The sequence below is a fragment of the Mauremys reevesii genome, linkage group 11 (genome assembly GCF_016161935.1).
Source record: "Mauremys reevesii isolate NIE-2019 linkage group 11, ASM1616193v1, whole genome shotgun sequence".
Lineage (NCBI taxonomy): Eukaryota > Metazoa > Chordata > Testudines > Geoemydidae > Mauremys > Mauremys reevesii.
The window spans coordinates 72194195-72212595 of NC_052633.1; the positions used below are offsets into that span (position 1 = coordinate 72194195).

General features: G+C 42.5%; 1 protein-coding gene across 10 annotated transcripts in view; it reads right to left on the reverse strand.

The window, feature by feature from the left end:
* The window catches only part of LOC120375086 (cytochrome P450 27C1), a 40649-nt gene extending 22644 nt beyond the window's left edge, over positions 1-18005 (reverse strand). Inside the window, exons 1-5 of one of the 10 annotated variants that reach the window (XM_039495744.1) lie at positions 11277-11362; positions 7393-7583; positions 5918-6090; positions 4202-4237; positions 1877-2076 (exon numbers count right to left, since the gene is read on the reverse strand). In XM_039495744.1, the coding sequence (XP_039351678.1) occupies positions 1877-2054 (178 nt within the window). In that variant the 5' untranslated portion in view covers positions 2055-2076; positions 4202-4237; positions 5918-6090; positions 7393-7583; positions 11277-11362. Of the gene's footprint in view, positions 1-1876; positions 2077-4201; positions 4238-5917; positions 6091-7392; positions 7584-10989; positions 11197-11276; positions 11363-11624; positions 11667-11705; positions 12394-13472; positions 13830-14964; positions 15625-17501 lie in introns of those variants that run through there. The other 9 variants (XM_039495745.1, XM_039495736.1, XM_039495737.1 and 6 more) reach the window with 9 other exon arrangements.
* Positions 18006-18401: the final 396 nt, after the last annotated feature.

Genomic DNA, 18401 nt, shown 5'->3' on the forward strand with positions numbered 1-18401 from the left:
TTCATTGGGCCCCCTTGAAGAATTATTTCTGGACAGATGAACTACGAAACCAATGATATACCAAAGAGACATCAATGATATTTTCATTCTCTGGACAATGACTTAAACTCCCTTATAGACTTCCACCACAACTTCAGCGACCATCACCTATCCATTAAACTCTATCTGGAATACTCCCATATCAGCATCAACTTCCTGCATACTGCAATCAGCTTCAACAATGGAACCCTACACACAACTATATACTGATCACCACACCTACCTTCATAGATCCAGTAACCACCCCAAACACACCAAGAAATCTGTTACTTACAACCAGGCACTCAGATACCACAGAATATGCTCTGAGGAGAAAATCTGGGATACACACCTTAACACACACAAAACTGCCTTCAACAAACAAGGACACTCCACCAGAAAAGGAGATTGCATCATAGAATAGGCCACCCAAATACCCTGAGAGAACCTGTTTCAATACAGAAATAAAACCGCCTCTGACCACACACCCCTACTTGTCACTAGCGCCCCAAATTGGAACCCATATGGGTGTCATCAAACAACTACACCCATACCCAATGGGGACCCATCCTGAAAGAAATCTTTTCTGAACCCCCTCTTCTAGCCTTCCAACAACCCCCAACCTCTCCAAGCTCATCAGAAGCAAGCTCCCCACAGGCCAGGGACACACCATCTCAAAGTAGCACCAGATCCTGCCAGAACAACAGATTCAAAACCTGCAGACATACCTCCACTGCTACAATGATCGACACCCCCGACATACACCTTTCAAGATCCATGGGTCCTACTCATGCCTATAACAACATGTAGTTACTTCATCCAGTGCACTCAATGCCCCAACAGAAACTGTGTGTGAAACCAGACAATCATTACACTCTCTAATGAACTCACACAGGAAAATGATAAAAAATAAAAACACCCTATCACCTAGGGGTGAACACTTTTCATAAAGCGATCACTCTATATCTAACCTATCAGTCTTCAACCTCAAAGGGAACCTGCACAACATTTCAAAAGATGAGCCTGGGAGCTTAAGTTCATAACTTTGCTAGACACTAAAAATTATGGATTGAATTGAGACACAGGATTTATGGCTTATTACAACAATCTATAACTCACTAACAATGCCTTCCCAGTTGCTTCCCACCACCACTTTCTTTCCTCCCTATGACTGGACGGGTGTCAACAGGCCACTTCACTTTGAAGGATCCCTGGAAATATGTGTTTACTGCTTATGCTAAACAATCTGTTCCATCCTGTATTTAGCTGTGACACTCTAAGTTTCCCAGATCTGAAGAAAAGCTCTGTGTAAACTCAAAAGTTTGTCTCTCTCACCAACAGAAGTTTGTCCAATAAAAGATATTACCTCACTCTCCTTGTCTCTCTAGTTCATGCAGTGTTAGTTAAAGAACCACATGAAACTTTAAAACAAAAACTAATAATTCAACCACTGCTGAAAATCGGATATTTGGGAAAGGAATAAAACAAATGTTTAAATGCATAAAAACCATGCTACATAACAGTTACATAAGAACATAGGAATCGCTATATTTGATTGGACTGGATATCCATCTAGTCAAGTATCTGTCTCCACCAGTAGCCAGATGCTTCTGAAGAAAGTGTAAGAACTCCACAGTTAGGCAGATGTAGGCACTGAAGAAAAATACTTTTCCCTGTTGAAACTGCAGACAGAATTTAGATAGGCGCTGGTTAAGTAAAGCATTTGTAGGATCAAGCCCTCTGATTGTTTTAAATTAGCTTGAGTGTGGCAGTGGCAGTTTATGATAAAAATGCCTAATTGTAATCACGTGGTTTAGAATTAATTTTCTTTCCAGATATTATATGGTCTGTCTCTCACCTTCCATGGAATACTTGAAGAAAAGGTTGTTAACATTGGTCACTGTTTCCCCATCTTCCTCTTGACTCCTGAGGGTGTGGATTCTCTTAATTAAATCTGTGATGACTTCATTGACTCCTTCAGAGAAAACAGCCACATCCTTGGGTTTCAGGACCTTCTGTCTTAGTACACTCCTCATTTTTAGCCATTGTTCCCCTTCCCTAGAAGAAATAATTTGAAATATCTATATATAATTCTTCCTGACAATCATTAGCTGGGCAGGAAGTTCATGAATTAAATAAGAGTCTCTCATTAGCAAGTGATAAACAAATTCATTGGTAAAACTGAAATCACTACTGGAAAGGAATATAGTGGACACTGGTCTGTCAAGTAATATGTTCTTATGTTTCTTATTCTATATTTACTGAAGGTGGCAATCATTCCGTTGGCTAATTCACCTCACTGTTACAGTACGCAATCAAGTTTGTAAGTTAATTAATGTGTACTGGTTAGAGCTTTAGGACTTTATCTCAGTATTCTGGAAGTGCCTTCAGATAATTGTTAGTCACACCTGCTAAATACATAGAGTACCTGACTAACAAAACAGAGATTCTGGTTTGCAAAAGTATCACACATATTCTCATTAAAATTAAATTTTAAATATATATTTATCTTTGCTAATTTGTTTTCTTTTATACAGATTTGGTGATTTTCTCCCCAAAACATCCAGCATAACCAGATTTCATGGACCACTGGTCTGATTTAATATACCAAATCCTGTTATTGGCATATCAAGCCCGGTTATGTTTATTCCAAATCTAGGGGAAGTTTTCTGACAGAAAAGTTTACTTTCCGTGAGAAATGGTACTTTTTGAGATCTAACAACCTATAGTATGAGAAGTTCAAGACAGACCATTAATACATTAAGAATTACATAATTTAGAACAGTGGTTCTCAACCAGGAATATGCAGACATCTTTCAAGGAGTACATCAATTCATCTAGATATTTGCCTAGTTTTACAACAGGCTACATAAAAAGCACTAGTAAAGTCAGTACAAAGTACAATTTCATACAGACAATGACTTGTTTATACTGTTCTATATACTATACACAGAAATGTAAGTACAGTATTTATATTCCAATTGATTTATTTTATAATTATATGGTAAAAATGAGAAAGTCTGTAATTTTTCAATAATAGTGTGCAGTGACACTTTTGTATTTTTATGTCTGATTTTTTAAGCAAGTTGTTTTGAAGTGAGGAGAAACGAAGTACACAAGACAAATCAGACTCCTGAAAAGGGTACAGTAGTCTGGAAAGGTTGAGAACCACTGAGTATGTGAGCTGAACAGGCTCATGCCATCTCAGATACTACAATGTGTCTGTATAACGTCTGTAATGTGTATAACAGCGCTTCTCAACCAGGGGTCTGCGGCCCCCCACGGGTCTGCGAGCCCTTTCCGTGGGGCCGCAGGGCCCCATGGCTGTAATCTGGTGCCCCAAATCCCAGCGCCCCCCATGGGGCTGAAACTGAAACTGCGCCCTCCTGTGGGACTGAAGTGTCCGTCACACCCACCCCACATTCCCCCAGAAGCAGCTGTGGCATTCCCGTCTGCTGCTGGAGCCTGGGGTTGCAGCTGCTCCTCAGCTCCTTCTGACTGCACATGCAGCCGGTAAGAACCACCTGGGTGGGGGGACCCAGTTTTGGGGCTCGCAGAGCCCTTGGGGAGCAGGCACTGCAGGAGGAGCCCTCCTGGCATACAACTCCTAGCTCTCCTCCCTGCAACCTGAGCTAGCTCCCTGCCCACACACAGCCCCTAGCTACCCCTGCCTGCACCCTGAGCGGTTTTCAAACTTTTTGAGCTGAGTCCCCGCTTTGACTTATATTTTTTGGTTGTGGCCCCCCACAACCCAGACAGACTGGGTGACCTGCTGAGGTGAGTCACGAGGTGGAGGTGGCGCTCCCCCTGTGCGGAGCTTGCCTGAGCTCTGCCAGCCCTTGCCCCCTTCCCGCCCCAAAATAGAAGTCAAACTATGCCTATGCCCAAGGGTCCCCCGCTGGGCCCTGGAGTTTTTATAGCATGCTGAGGGGGCCCTCAGCAAGAAAAAGGTTGCATGCACTGTCATTTGGCCTTTCCATGACTTCCAGTCAACCAGCATTGATGACTTCTCATCTACTCTTTCTTCCCTTTCCTCCATTGATATGGTTGTTGATTCACTCCATTCCTCTCTCTCCTCCACCCTTGATTCTTTGGCTCCCCTTTCCCATTGAAAGGGCCACCCGCAATCCCAGTTGTCTTTTCACCACCTTTACTCATTCCTCAAACTCTCTCATCTTCCTACCTCCACTTCTCTCTTTGCAGAATATCTTGCTGATTTCTATCAGGAAAAAAAAAAGATAAAATATGATGTGACCTTCCCCGACTCCTCAACTTGCCTTCCTTTCCTCCTGCAACAACTCTCCTCCTCCTCTCTCGTCACAGATGCACAAATTCTTTTCTGATCTCCTCATCCAATCCCTCCACTTGCCCCAGTGACATCATCCTATCCCATCTCCTGATCTCCCTTGTGCCCACTTTCATTCCCTACCTGACTCATCTCCGTAACTGCTCACTATCCTCCATCGCTTTGCCTTCACAATACAAACATATTGTAGTCTCTCATATCTTAAAAAAAAAACAAAAAAACCCAACAACCCGTGACCCCACTTGCCTCTGCAACTACTGCCCCATCTCCCGTCTCCATTTCATCTCCAAACTCACTGAACACACTATCTACAATCGTTGTCTGGAGTTCCTCTTCTCTAATTCCATCCTAGACCCTCTTCAGTCTGGCTTCCACCCCGTACACTCAACTGAAACCACTCTCACCAAAGTCTCTAATGATCTCTTTTTTTAGCCAGATCTCAGAACCAGTACTCCATCCTCATTCTCCTTGACTTGTCAGCTGCCTTTGATACAGATGACTATGTTTTTTTTCTTGAAGTTTTATCCTCCCTTGGCTTCTGTGACTCTGTCCGCTCCCAATTCTCCTCCTACCTCTCTAATCATTCCTTCAGCATGTCCTTCGGAGGCTCCTGATCATCCCCCTTCCAGTTTTCTGTGAGGGTTCCACAGAGTTCTGGTCTCCTCCTCATCTCCCTCTACATCTTATCTCCGGATAATCTCATCCACAAACACACATCCAACTATGCTGATGATTCACAGATCTATCTCTCTAGTCCAAACCTGTCTCTGTTCAAATTAAAATCTCAGCCTGTCTCTCTGAAATCTCCTTATGAATGTCTAGCTGTCAGCTCAAATTCAACATGGCTAAAATAAAGCTCTTAATCTCCCCCCACCCCCCTGCAAAAAAAAACCTTTCCACACTACTTCCTTTTTCCAATCACAGTGGACTAACACCATCATTCTATCTATCACTCTGGCCCATAACCTGGGTATCATCTTCAACTGAGACCTCTTTCTAGGTCCTCACATTCAGGTTATGTCTAAGTCTTGCAAATTCTTTCTGCATAACATCTTTAAAATACAGCCTCCTAGCCATCCACACAGCTAAGACTTTTGTTCCAACTCTCATCTCACATCTCCATTACTGTAATATTGTTTCTTCTGGCCCTGATATATGCAATTTTGCCCCCTTTATATTCATTCAGAATTCTGCAAAGATCATTTTCCAAGCCTGTTGCTTTGACTATGTCATTCCTCTCTGGAAAGCCCTTCACTGGCTCCCTCTTCTTTATCATATCAAACATTAGCTGTTTATCTTCACTTTCGAGGCCCTTCATGACCTATCATCATCCTACCTATTTTCTCTCATTCAGCATCGAAAGGTTGACTCCCACCTCCAACTGGCCATTGAGGGCAGCTTCTGTTGCCTATTTGCTAAATTTTCAATCTTCATGCTGCCCCTCATACCTGGGATAAGCTCCCTATAGACATCTACAAAACTAATTTGTTATCCTCCTTTCAAACCCTCCTTAAAACTCTACTTTCCTGTAAGGTCTACAAAGACATTTACAACAGTTAGGCTGCTGGTGTGCTGAGACCACAGCCTACTTACCATGCTGACCATATTATCTCATTGTTTCCTTGTACTCCTTCATTTGTCTGTATCTATCTCTTGTCTTATAGTTAGATTGTCAGCTCTTTTGGGGTAGGGACTGTCTTTTTGTTTTGTGTTTGCACAGCGCCTAGCATAATGAGGTGCTGTTCCATGACTGGGACTCTGACGTGCTATGATAATGGAAATAAATAATAAATAATAATAATAATTAAGTGGCACCTTCCAAATCTTACATTATGCACCCACTGTTTAGGAAAACAAAGTAAGAACATAAGAACGGCCATACTGGGCCAGACCAATGGCCCATCTAGCCCAGTATCATGTCTTCCGACAGTGGCCATTACCAAATGCTTCAGAGGGAATGAACAGAACAAGGTAATTATTGAGTGATCCAACCCCTGACATCCAGTCTCAGCTTCTGGCAGAGGTTTAGGGACAACTGGATCATGGGGGCTGTGTCCCTGACCGTCTTGGGTAATAGCCTTTGATGGACCTACCTTCATAATCTTATCTAATTCTTTATGGAACAGAGTTATGCTTTTAGACTTCACAACATTCCCTGGCAATGAATTCTGCAGGTTGACTGTGCATTATGTGAAGAAGTACTTCCTTTTGTTTTCAAGTTACTGCCTATTAATTTCATTGGGTGACTTCCATTCTTGTGTTACATGAAGGGGTAAAAAACACTTCCCTATTCAGTTTCTCCCCATCAGTCACAATTTTATAGACCTCTATCATATCCCCCCAGCCCTTACTCAGCTCTTTTCTAAGCTGAACAGTCCCAGTCTTTTTAAATCTCTCCTCGTATGGAAGCTGTTCTATATTCCAGGCATTTTTGTTGCCCTTCTCTTTACCTTTTCCAATTCTTATATACACCTCTACCTCGATATAACGCTGTCCTCGGGAGCCAAAAAATCTTACTGTGTTATAGGTGAAACCATGTTATATCTAACTTGCTTTGATCCACCGGAGTGCGCAGCCCCTCCCTCCCCCGGAGCACTGCTTTACCGCATTATATCCAAATTCGTGTTATATCGGGTCGCGTTATATTGGGGTAGAGGTGTATCAACAAGGAGCCATTATTTTGACTCTGGCCTATATTTTAACCTTGAGATTTTGGTGTAATGTGAGTGTTAAATGCATTATCAGGCTTTCACAATATAAAGCCTTTTGCTACTGCAATTTTATCTCATCAAAGTAAGAGAATGGCCATGACTCACAAAAAGATTGGTTCCCTTTTGCATAAACACATTACATCATTGATTACTGTGAATGCTTCACTAGCACAATTACCCTTATACACCCTCCCACACACAAGCATGTTACATGCAAGCTTTCAGAGGCAGATAACTCTTCTTGAACCAATCATATGCTAAATGAAAAAAACACCAGGCTGATTTATATGGTACTTCAGAAGATTAACAATGCTTTGATAATACAAATTAAGAAGGGAAAAAAGTGACTATACTTACGCAGAAATAAGTCCTGTAGCTCTCCCTCTTAAATCCCTGTACTCTTGCCAGGATTCCATGTTAGCTCTTTGTGGAGTTCTACCTTCCGCCCGGAGCACCTGGGCAACCATGTCTCGATCTGCAATAGACACTACAAACTGTGGACCAAAGTGAGACTTGAAGATCTTTCCATACTCCTGGGTGTGTTTTTGCTGCAACATCAACAAATCAGAGAAGAAAAACATTATGAAAAAAAAAATAAAGGCAAAAGAAACGGATACTTTTGTCATAGAACATATCAATTTGCATTGACATAAAATGCCACCTGGTCTACTGAGGGGAGAGTTTGCAGTGGTAGCAGTTTAGAAACAGAATAAGTTTTTCAGGAGCAAACCATAGTTCTGAATATCAGCCATCTTCAAAGATACTTCATTACTTGAAAGACAAGAGTTGAAGACCAGCCTGATGATATAGTGGCAGAACAGTGAGTAGTCATCTGTTGGATCCAGATCTAGGTCCCAAGCTCTTCAATCAAGCAATAGCTGGAAGTGTTACTAGAAAGCATCATCACTCTTGAAATACTCACTATGACCAGAAGGGGAGGTCACTGCTGTGCAGGATCTTTGAGGCTGGAAAGACCCCCAGACCTCCACACACACAAAGGGCTAGCTACACTGAATATTGAAGAGGTGAAAGGACTTGTGGAGTAGGGAAATGTGAAGCTCATGTCCAAAAGAGTGACACAACATTTTCTTCCCCACATCAACCTGTTGTGCAGTGCTCCATTATATATATATATATATATGTATATATATATATATAATATGAAAGATCAGCCCTGAAAAGATCAAAACAAAGGATGGAAGTAAAGGGAGGTCAGAAGCATAATCATGAAGTAAATTTGTATTTTTTTTATTTTAAAAAGGCTCACTTGTCCCTCTCCAATAAATGAACCAATTAGTGCGTTTTTTATTCTTTACAAAGTCTACTTAATGGTCTTGCCATTAGGGGCTGCCAGCACAACAGCGCTGCATTGAAATCTCCAAATTTTAGAGTAGATTTATTATGACAAACATCTCAAAAAAGACGTACATTGTCACGTGGTGGAAAAAAAGAGGTGGAGGATATTCTACTTGCCTAGTAAAATATCTCTGCTGAGTGATCCATGAATACTAGCTGGAGGCAAAGAGCAGGCAATTAAGAAAGAGGAATTGAGAAACATTCAACAATTAAAAAAAATACCAAAAAGATTTCCTAGGAGATTATTTTACAGAGCGATGCTCTATCTTTCCCAACAAATAGAAAAAGATTAACAAATTTCATTCGGAGATGGTCTTGAAATGAAGCACCCATCTCTCAGGAATTCATTTTGAATATATCTGAGGACAGATTAGGAACTAAATGTAGGCCAAGGTGAAGCCACAAAACCACTTTAGGAGATAGTAGATATAGATAATAAAAATCCATTAGTAGGAGAGGTAGTGTAGAAGAACCAAGAGTTCTGAAGAAACTGAAATGTGAAATTGCAGGACTACTAACTGTCATCTGTAACCTATCATTTAAATCAGCTTCTATACCAAATGACTGGAGGATAGCTAATGTGACACCAATTGTAAAAAAGGGCTCCAGAGGAAACGGCAGCAATTACAGACCAGTAAGCCTGACTTCAGCACCAGGCAAACTGGTTGAAACTATAATAAAGAACAAAATTGTCAGACACATAGATTAACATAATTTGTTGGGGAATAGTCAACATGGTTTTTGTAAAGGGAAATCATGTCTCACCAATCTACTAGAATTCTTTGAGGGGGTCAACAAGCATGTGGACAAGGGGGATCTAGAGGATAGTGTATTTAGATTTTCAGAAAGCCTTTGACAAGGACCCTCACCAAAGGCTCTTAAGCAAAGTAAGCAGTCATGGGATAAGAATGAAGGTTCTCTCACGGATTGGTAACTGGTTAAAAGATAGGAAACAAAGGATAGGAATAAATGGTCAGTTTTCAGACTGGAGAGAGGTAAATAGTGGTGTCCCCAGGGGTCTGTATTGGGCCCAGTCCTATTCAACATATTCATAAATGATCTGAAAAAGGGGGTAAACAGTGAGGTGGCAAAATTTGCAGATGATACAAAACTACTCAAAAAGCAGCAAAGAATCCTGTGGCACCTTATAGACTAAGGCTTTGGCTATGCTTTTGCGCTTGCAGCGCAGCTTGCAGCGGCGCCGCCGCAGCGAGGCAGCGCGCAAGCGCGTAAGCGCCAGCTGCGCCAGCCCAGCCAGCTCTCCCACTCCGCTCCGGGCTGGGATCGGGGGGACAGGGAGGCGCGGAGCGCACTGGCACTGGAGCTGACTACACTGGCGCGCGCTGGCGCGCATTATTTGCAGCGCTGCAGAGGGTGTGTTTTCACACCCTGCTGCAGCGCTGCAAATTTGTAAGTGTAGCCAAGCCCTAACAGACGTTTTGCAGCATGAGCTTTCATGGGTGAATACCCACTTCTTCGGATGCAAGTGTCTGTATTTGTGCAAGTTTCTTCATGAGGTTGATGGATTTCCACTCCATACGGCTAAATGCAGTGCCTTGCATGGTGTCAAGTATCAGAGGGGTAGCCGTGTTAGTCTAGTTCTGTAAAAGCAGCAAAGAATCCTGTGGCACCTTATAAACTAACAGACATTGCATCTGAAGAAGTGGGTATTCACCCACGAAAGCTCATGCTGCAAAACGTCTGTTAGTCTATAAGGTGCCACAGGATTCTTTGCTGCTTTTACAGAACCAGACTAACAAAACTACTCAAGATAGTTAAGTCCCAAGCAGACTTCGAACAGCTAAAAAAAGATCTCTCAAAACCAGGTGACTGGGCAACAAAATGGCTGATGAAATTCAATGTTGATAAATGCAAAGTAATGCACAATGGAAAACATAATCCCAACTATACATATAAAATGATGGGGTCTAAATTAGCTGTTACCACCCAAGAAAGAGATCTTGGAGTCATTGTGGATAGTTCTCTGAAAACTTCCACTCAATGTGTGGCGGCAGTCAAAAAAGCGAACAGAATGTTGGGAATCATTAAAAAAGGGATAGATAATAAGACTGAAAATATCATATTGCCTCTATATATGTCCATGGTATGCCCACATCTTGAATAATGCGTGTAGATGTGGTCACCCCATCTCAAAAAAGATATACAGTATTGGACTTGGAAAAGGTTCAGAAAAAGGCAACAAAAATGATTAGGAGTATGGAACGGCTGCTGTATGAGGAGAGATGAATAAGACTGGGACTTTTCAGCTTGGAAAAGTGACGCATAAGGGGCGATATGATAAAGGTCTATAAAATCATGACTGGTGTGGAGAAAATAAATAAGGAAGTGTTATTTACTCCTTCTCATAGCACAAGAACTAGGGGCCACCAAATGAAATGAATATGCATCAGGTTTAAAACAAACAAAAGGAAGTATTTCTTCTACACAATGCATAGTCAATCTGTGGAACTCCTTGCCAGAGGATTTTGTGAAGGCCAAGACTATATCAGGGTTCAAAAAAGAATTAGATAAATTCATGGAGAATAGGTCCACCAATGGCCATTAGCCATTAGACGGGATGGATCACTTGATGATTACCTGTTCTGTTCATTCTTTCTGGGGCATCTGGCATTGGCCACTGTCAGAAGACAGGATACGTGGCTAGATCGACCTTTGGTCTGACCCAGCATGGCCGTTCTTATATTAAGAAAATTTACAATTTACAGAACTGGAAAAAATCCACTATCAAGAGAGCAAATTTAATTTGAGTAGTATCCCTTAATCTTCCACTATTGTACAGATGAGATGTTCAATTGCCTGTAATAACCTTGGACAAAATTAATCATTCTTTAACATATTGTACTACATTCTTATAACATAGGTACATTCAGTTATACTCTTTATGGTGAGATTTATATGCTAGAATTCAATAAAGACAAATTTGGACTAAATTTTCAGGAGTGAAATCTAATGAAATATGTGTTCTTTCCACAAATAATAGAAATAGAAGGTAACTCTTCAGGGCAGGAATCTTGCCTTCCATTGTGACTGTACAGCCTCTAGCTCATCTGGGGACATTACTTGTAAAAAAAAAATAATAATAATAAACAAAATGGTGTTTTGTGCTTTACAGGTATATTGTAGATATGGCTGAAAGGTCTGTTTGATATTTTATGTCACAAACCCATTAATTCCATTTTTGTTTCTTGTTACAATTATTAAAAATATCCTACCTTGTTTCCCTACTCCCTCATGTCATGCTGTACTTCACACACAACATTTGAATTGTCAGAGTCCAAACCCTACCCCCTCACCTTTGTTTTCCTTCTCTCTGAACCTATGGATGGAACACAACAGCTCCAACTCCACTGAACTCAAAACTCTTTTCCTTTACCCAGAGTTGCTGTAGGCACTGCTGCTCTGGCCAATTAAATTCTGGAATCAGGTTACTGAGAACAGAACCTTCATTGTAAAAAAATGCTTAAATCCCCCCCTCCCCCACCCCTTCTGCATATGGAACATTTCTGTGTCTCAAAGAACATAATTTAAGTAGCTGCAATGGTTACCAAGAGGTTTCAGATTAATTCATTCCTGATGTTCACTCTGTTGTTAAATTTAACAGGGTGTTATTAATCCAGTTACAGAGTGTATGCAAACAGGCCATCATGATTTGTAAAGTAAAATGTTTCGTGAGACTCTAAACTGAATAAAAAATACATAAGATATACTGCCCCACACCTTTTTTTGCAGTTTTTCCTTCCACAAATTGTATTGGATTAAGGAGAAAATCCTGTATTGTTTAGTGGTTGTGAAAAGTGTTGAAGCATATAGGCATGTATTACTTAGGATTTTTCCAACTCTAGTTTCTTTGATTGTTATTTTCAAAAATTGTCATAGCTCTAATAAATATTTTAGTTGCTAAATTAAAGCAATATATTGCAGAGTAGGCATAACCCTGTTGTAATTTAATTTTTGTATGTGGCTCAGATGTCTGTCTTGTACGTACACACACACATTATTTTTTGCTTTGTTTCTTTCAGGGGGAAGTCAGTTGTTTTAAATGGCTAGTACTCCATTCAAGAAATTCAAAAATAGAAGACTACAGTTCGGCTGCCATTGACCTCACTAAAGATTTAGGAGTCTAACTCTAGTCTATTTTTTAAGATCTTAACGGAAAGAAACGTATAATCTTTACTCTAAAATACAGCAACTTGTTTGAATTTTCCCTTTTTGCCTTTCCTTTCCCTTTCTGGGAATTTTTAGTCCCTCTGCTCCATTCTGATTTTTGTTTCCTTCCATCCTTCACGTTTCTATCCTGATACCTTGTGTTTTCTCAGCAGCTTCCCCTTCCTCTCCCCTCTCTTCCTTTTTTATCTTCTCTGCTCCTTTTCCATCCCCAAGATCACAGCTCTGCTGCTGCTTCTTAGACCTGGTCTACACTTAAAAGCTTTAACTTATGGCACAACTTATGTTGTTAACGGGTGTGACTTTTTACCAACAGTTAAGCCCTAGCAAAGGTGCAGCCATAGTGGTATAGAGCCTTTATGCTAGTCTAGTATATTTTGTCCACCAAACTGGAATAAGCTATACTGGTATAAGCACTTTTACTATGGTACAATTGCATCTATATAACAGGGTTTCTGCTGCTTGAATTGAACTATGCCAGCATAGTTAAGGAAGCAAAACTTTTAAGTTTAGACAAGGCCTTATGGGCTAGAGTGCATCTGATCCCTCTACCTATAATGCAAGGAGTTTGGTCACTCCCCACCCAGTTGCTACTGTAAAGCCAGTAATCAAATTTGATAGAAAATGAAGTATATGCTTTTAATTTTGCCTTCTTCAGGGGTGGTGTCTTCAGAGGGCACACAAGTCCCTTCCCTACTGCAGTGGTTTCAGTGTCAGTTCACTCTTCTTCCTCCGAAGAGTGCAGAGCTCCTCTCTTCCTCTGAAGTTTCTCAGTTCAAGTTTTTCCCTTCTTTCTGCTCCATCCCTTTCTGTTCCCCTTCCCTCAATGTCTAACAACTCCATAACTTTCCTCTGACTGTCTCATGACCCACTGGATTTTGCCCCTTTCAGCTCACCTGCTCCCCACCGTCTTGACTCCACAAGGGAAGGAGGGGACTCATATGACTGTTGCTTCCACCACTGCTTGATGCAGCACACCTTTTCTCCCTTCTCTATACGGTCCCTCACTACAGTCCCCACACAGCCTCTTTCCTCATGTGGCAAGAGCACAGAGCAGGAGCTGATGGAGAAACCAAAGAGAGTGTAACAAGGGATCAACCAGGGAAGAAAGAGAGGAAGTTTCAACTGCTGGTCTCTCACCTACCCAGCAATTAAGAGTGAGCAGGAAAGAAACAAAATTCTGAATTCAGAGTGGTAGCTGTGTTAGTCTGTATCAGCAAAAAGAATAAGGAGTACTTGTGGTACCTTAGAGACTAACAAATTTATTTGGGCATAAGCTTTCGTGGGCTAAAGCCCAACAGTGGAAAATACAATAGGAAGATTTTATATATATAAATCACACACACACACACACAGAGAGAGAGAGAGAGAGAGAGAGAGAGAACATGAAAAAATGGGTGTTGCCATACCAACTCTAACGAGATTAATCAATTAAGGTGAGCTATTATCTGCAAGAGAAAAAAAAGTTTGTAGTGATAATCAGGATGGCCCATTTCAAACAGCTGACAAGAATGTGTGAGTAACAGTAGGGGGAAAAAAAAAACAGGAGTACTTGTGGCACCTTAAAGACTAACAAATTTATTTAAGCATGAGCTTTCGTGAGCTAAAGCTCACTTCCTCGGGAAAATTAGCCTGGGGAAATAGTTTTTAATTTGTGTAATGACCCATCCACTCCCAGTCCTTATTCAAGCCTAATTTAATGGTTTCCAGTATGCAAATTAATTTCAGTTCTGCAGTTTCTCGCTGAAATCTGTTTTTGAAGTTTTTTGTTGAAGAATTGTGACTTTTAGGTCTGTAATTGAGTGACCAGGGAGGTTCAAGTGTTCTCTGACTGGTTTTGAATGTTATAATTCTTGACGTCTGATTTGTGTCCATTTATTCTTTTGCGTAGAGACTATCCCGTTTGGCCTATGTACATGGTAGAGGGGCATTGGTGGCACATGATGGCATATATCACATTGGTAGATGTGCAGGTGAACGAGCCTCTGATAGTGTGGCTGATGTGATTAGGTCCTATGATGGTGTCCCTTTAATAGATATGTGGACAGAATTGGCAACGGGCTTTGTTGCAAGGATAGGTTCCTGGGTTAGTGTTCTGAATCCTGACCTAGCAAAGCTGGATACAACACTGAAGAGCCCAGAATTCAGATGGAAAGCTATCCTCTGGTCAAAAGCCTGAGGTTAAGTTGTTTTGGGCAGCAGGGATTCCTACGGTGGGTGTAACTACTGCAGGAAAATTCAAAACCTATCTACAGTGACATCCCACCCTGTAGTGTATTGTAATGGGCCATCCTTATGTGATGCCTAAAGTCAAATGTTATCTAACAAAAGGAAACAATTGATCAGACAGTATTTTTTCAAGCAATAATTACTCTAAAGGGTCAATACCCTGTGTTACAAATGCCTAATTTTGTAGTAGGCATGAAAATCCATTAAGTCCTGTCCCTGAAAAAGAAACATACACTTGAGTGGCTGCTTAAAAAACAAAGATAGAGGAACTCCTTCTTTTCAAAAACACATTCTAGAGGCTATGTCAGCAGCATGCTCTAATTATTGCACGTCTCTCCTGCAGCTCCTGGGGACTGTGCAAAGTGGCACGTTGCAGGCTGGGGCCTATCAAACGTGAAGGCGCAGGGCATGGAGATGACAGGTCCCAACCCACAAGGCATTCCATCTTTGCTCTCTGACCCAGACAGACCAAGATGATGGCCCATTGTCCAGGCTGCTTGTCCCACAGGCCAGACTGTAGGAGCCCTGGGACTTCCCTTTAGCCGCCCACTCCAGACACTGGTCCTCTCCCACCCAAATTAAGTATCTGGCATCAGCATGTGGTGCCTCAGCTGCCCTAGCCTATGTCATTGCTTGGCCCACCTCAGAGTGGTTTATCATGTCTGGATGTGGGGCTTTAGCATGCATGCAACTGTGCGCCCAACATGAGTGAGCACGCAGGCAAGCTGTGGCCAAGGGGCCGCCAAGCCTGGAGTCACTCACTCCCCCTCCCTTCTTAGAAGAATCATAGAATATCAGGGTTGGAAGGGACATCGGGAGGTATCTAGTCCAGCCCCCTGCTCAAAGCAGGACCAACACCAACTAAATCATCCCATCCAGGGCTTTGTCAAGCCTGACCGTAAAAACCTCTAAGGAAGAGATTCCACCACCTCCCTAGGGAACCCATTCCAGTGCTTCACCATCCCCCTAGGGAAATTGTGTTTCCTAATATCCAACCTAAACCTCCCCCACTGCAACCTGAGACCATTGCTCCTTGTTCTGTCATCTGGTACCACTGAGAATAGCCAGCTCCATCCTCTTTGGAACCTCCCTTCAGATACTTGTAGGCTGCTATCAAATCCCCCCTCATTCTTCTCTTTTGCAAACTATATAACCCCAGTTTCCTGAGCCTCTGCTCGTAAGTCAGGTGCCCCAGCCCCCTGATCATTTTTGTTGCCCTCTGCTGGACTCTCCAATTTGTCCACATCCCTTCTGTAGTGGGGGGACCACAACTGGGCACAATACTCCAGCTGTGGCCTCACCAGTGCCGAACAGAGGGGAATAATCACTTCCCCCATCTGCTGGCAGTGCTCCTACTTCTTGTCCACTACAAGGAAGCCTCCTCCCCCCACCACTAGAAGGGAGCCAGCCCCTCCCCTCTACACAACCACCCCATCCCACACATGGGGTCCGTTCCCCCACTGTCTGCCAACAGGGGGCGCCAGAGGGAGGGCAGCTGTCTCGGGGACCTGTCTCGGGGACGTGGGGGAGCCGCGCCATTGGCTCGCTTCGGGCAGCGCGAGCCCCTTTGGAACGTTGGGGAGCCGCGAGCCGCGACCGTTGGCTTGGTGACCCCACCCCCATTCCACCTCCAACTTTGGCGCGCGCGCTGCCAGGCCCCCGGCTCAGAAGGGGTGGAGGGAGGGTTTCAAATGGCCCGCCCGCTGCTGAGGGGGATGGCTGTGTAAACAGCGCAGCAGCGGCAGCCCCGCCAGCCCTCACGCCAATACACAGCCGGCGCGGACATACGCACACAAACCGGCCAGATACGTGAAGGGTCTGCATGCGGGGGGGAGGGGGTGCGAGCGAGGGATAGTTGAGACAAAATGGTCTCTCTGAGGGAGTTCTGGGGAGATGTAGGTGAAAAAAGCTGAGGGAACAACCGCCCCGCAATGTGCTGTACGAGCATACGGCCAAATTCTGCCCACAGAGACATGTGCGCACCCATAGCACAGTGTGGAGGCTGCTCCAAGCCTCGGAGGTTGCAATTCAAATTTTCATTTAAAGTCACAGAAATTCTGCCTTGTGGTGTTGACACTGTCTCGTCCTGGAAATGAAGGGAGTTGGTTGGTTTTCGGTAAAATCCTCTCGCGTTCCTCAAAGGGCGAAAAAAAGCACCCCTTGCCATGTATTATTATGGCTGGATTTCTTCAGTTCTATACGTGTAATGTTAAACAAGTCAATCGTGCCAACTAAAACCCCAATTAAAGTTGAAAAGACGGGTAGATATCGCCCGAAAAAGGGAGGAAGAGGAAGATGCAAAGGAAGTCCCACGAGATGCTGGGTTTGTGGGTGATAGAGATTTGAAAAAACACCACCACAAGAATCAGCCAGAAATCTGTTCTCACTAAAGCAGATTCTAATGCATTTTTTGCAGACTCTGTTGTCTATGGCTGAAAAGCACGTTTTAAATAGTGTTCTCTGATGGAAAGAAAGAAGAAAGCAAGGGTTTAAGTCGCCAAACACTTAAAACACTGAATGAGGAGAACAGGGATCTGTAAACAAACACTCAACTCTATCATAACAGCACCAACACGATGTTGTAATGACAAGCAGGATTAACTGGATCAACTCATTAATTAAGCAGCTAATTTATTTTCATTTTCAATGGACATCCCAGAGTAAATCAAAACATGATTATTTTAACTAAATTGTACCTGGATTTCATGAATGCGACCAAAGCCGTCCTTCCAGAAGAACTCAACTAGGTTGGAGAGGGTTTTGGGTCCAGGCATTTCTTGCAGGCTCTTCACGTTGCAGTGGTGGTGTTGAGTGGGTTTCAAGAGTCCCTCTTCCCCCTCTGAAACTGCCACCATCTCCTCCTCTTTGTCCTCTGCTGCTGCTGCTGCAGCTGCTGTTGTAGTGTTATTTTGCACCTCCAAAGTCTGGCTGCTAGAACGTTTGGTCAGTTGGTGAAACCCGCTGACAAAAATCACACGAAAAAAGCAACTCCTTTTCTCAGGCTCAAGCGCCTGTTTGCAACTGCTGTTCAAGACTTTGGTGAAAAGAGACATTGTTTTCTTATATTCAGTAAAAGCTCTATTCTGTTTCTGCAGCCGCTTTTTATTTGATTGCCGTTTCTCTTCTGCTTTAATTTGCGCAAGCACCAAGTCTCCAATCTCTTAATGCCTGAGCATCAGTTTACACAGACCATTATTAAAGGCTCCCTCCCCTAAAACAGGAAAAGGGGTGGTGGTCTGGAATGAGACTTGAATAAAATGAGCCTATTGTTTTGTTTAATTCAAATCCGATCAATTTACTAATTAAGCCTGCTCTGAAGCAATCAAGGTTTAGATTCCACCCTTCCGCCCCCTGTTTTGGCAAAAATCTCTCATGGATTACAGTTTTCTCATTCATTAAAAGGTGGTGTTAAGATTAGTAAATGATTTTTTTTCCTGACCCCTAGCATTTCCACCTTTCAGCAAACACTAAGTTATTTTAATAAAACTTATATAACTACTACTCAATGTGCAATAAAATACAAGAACGTTTTTATTCATATATAAATACCAGTGCTTTTCTACAGCAAATATGTTTGCCAACAATTCCTGTGATGA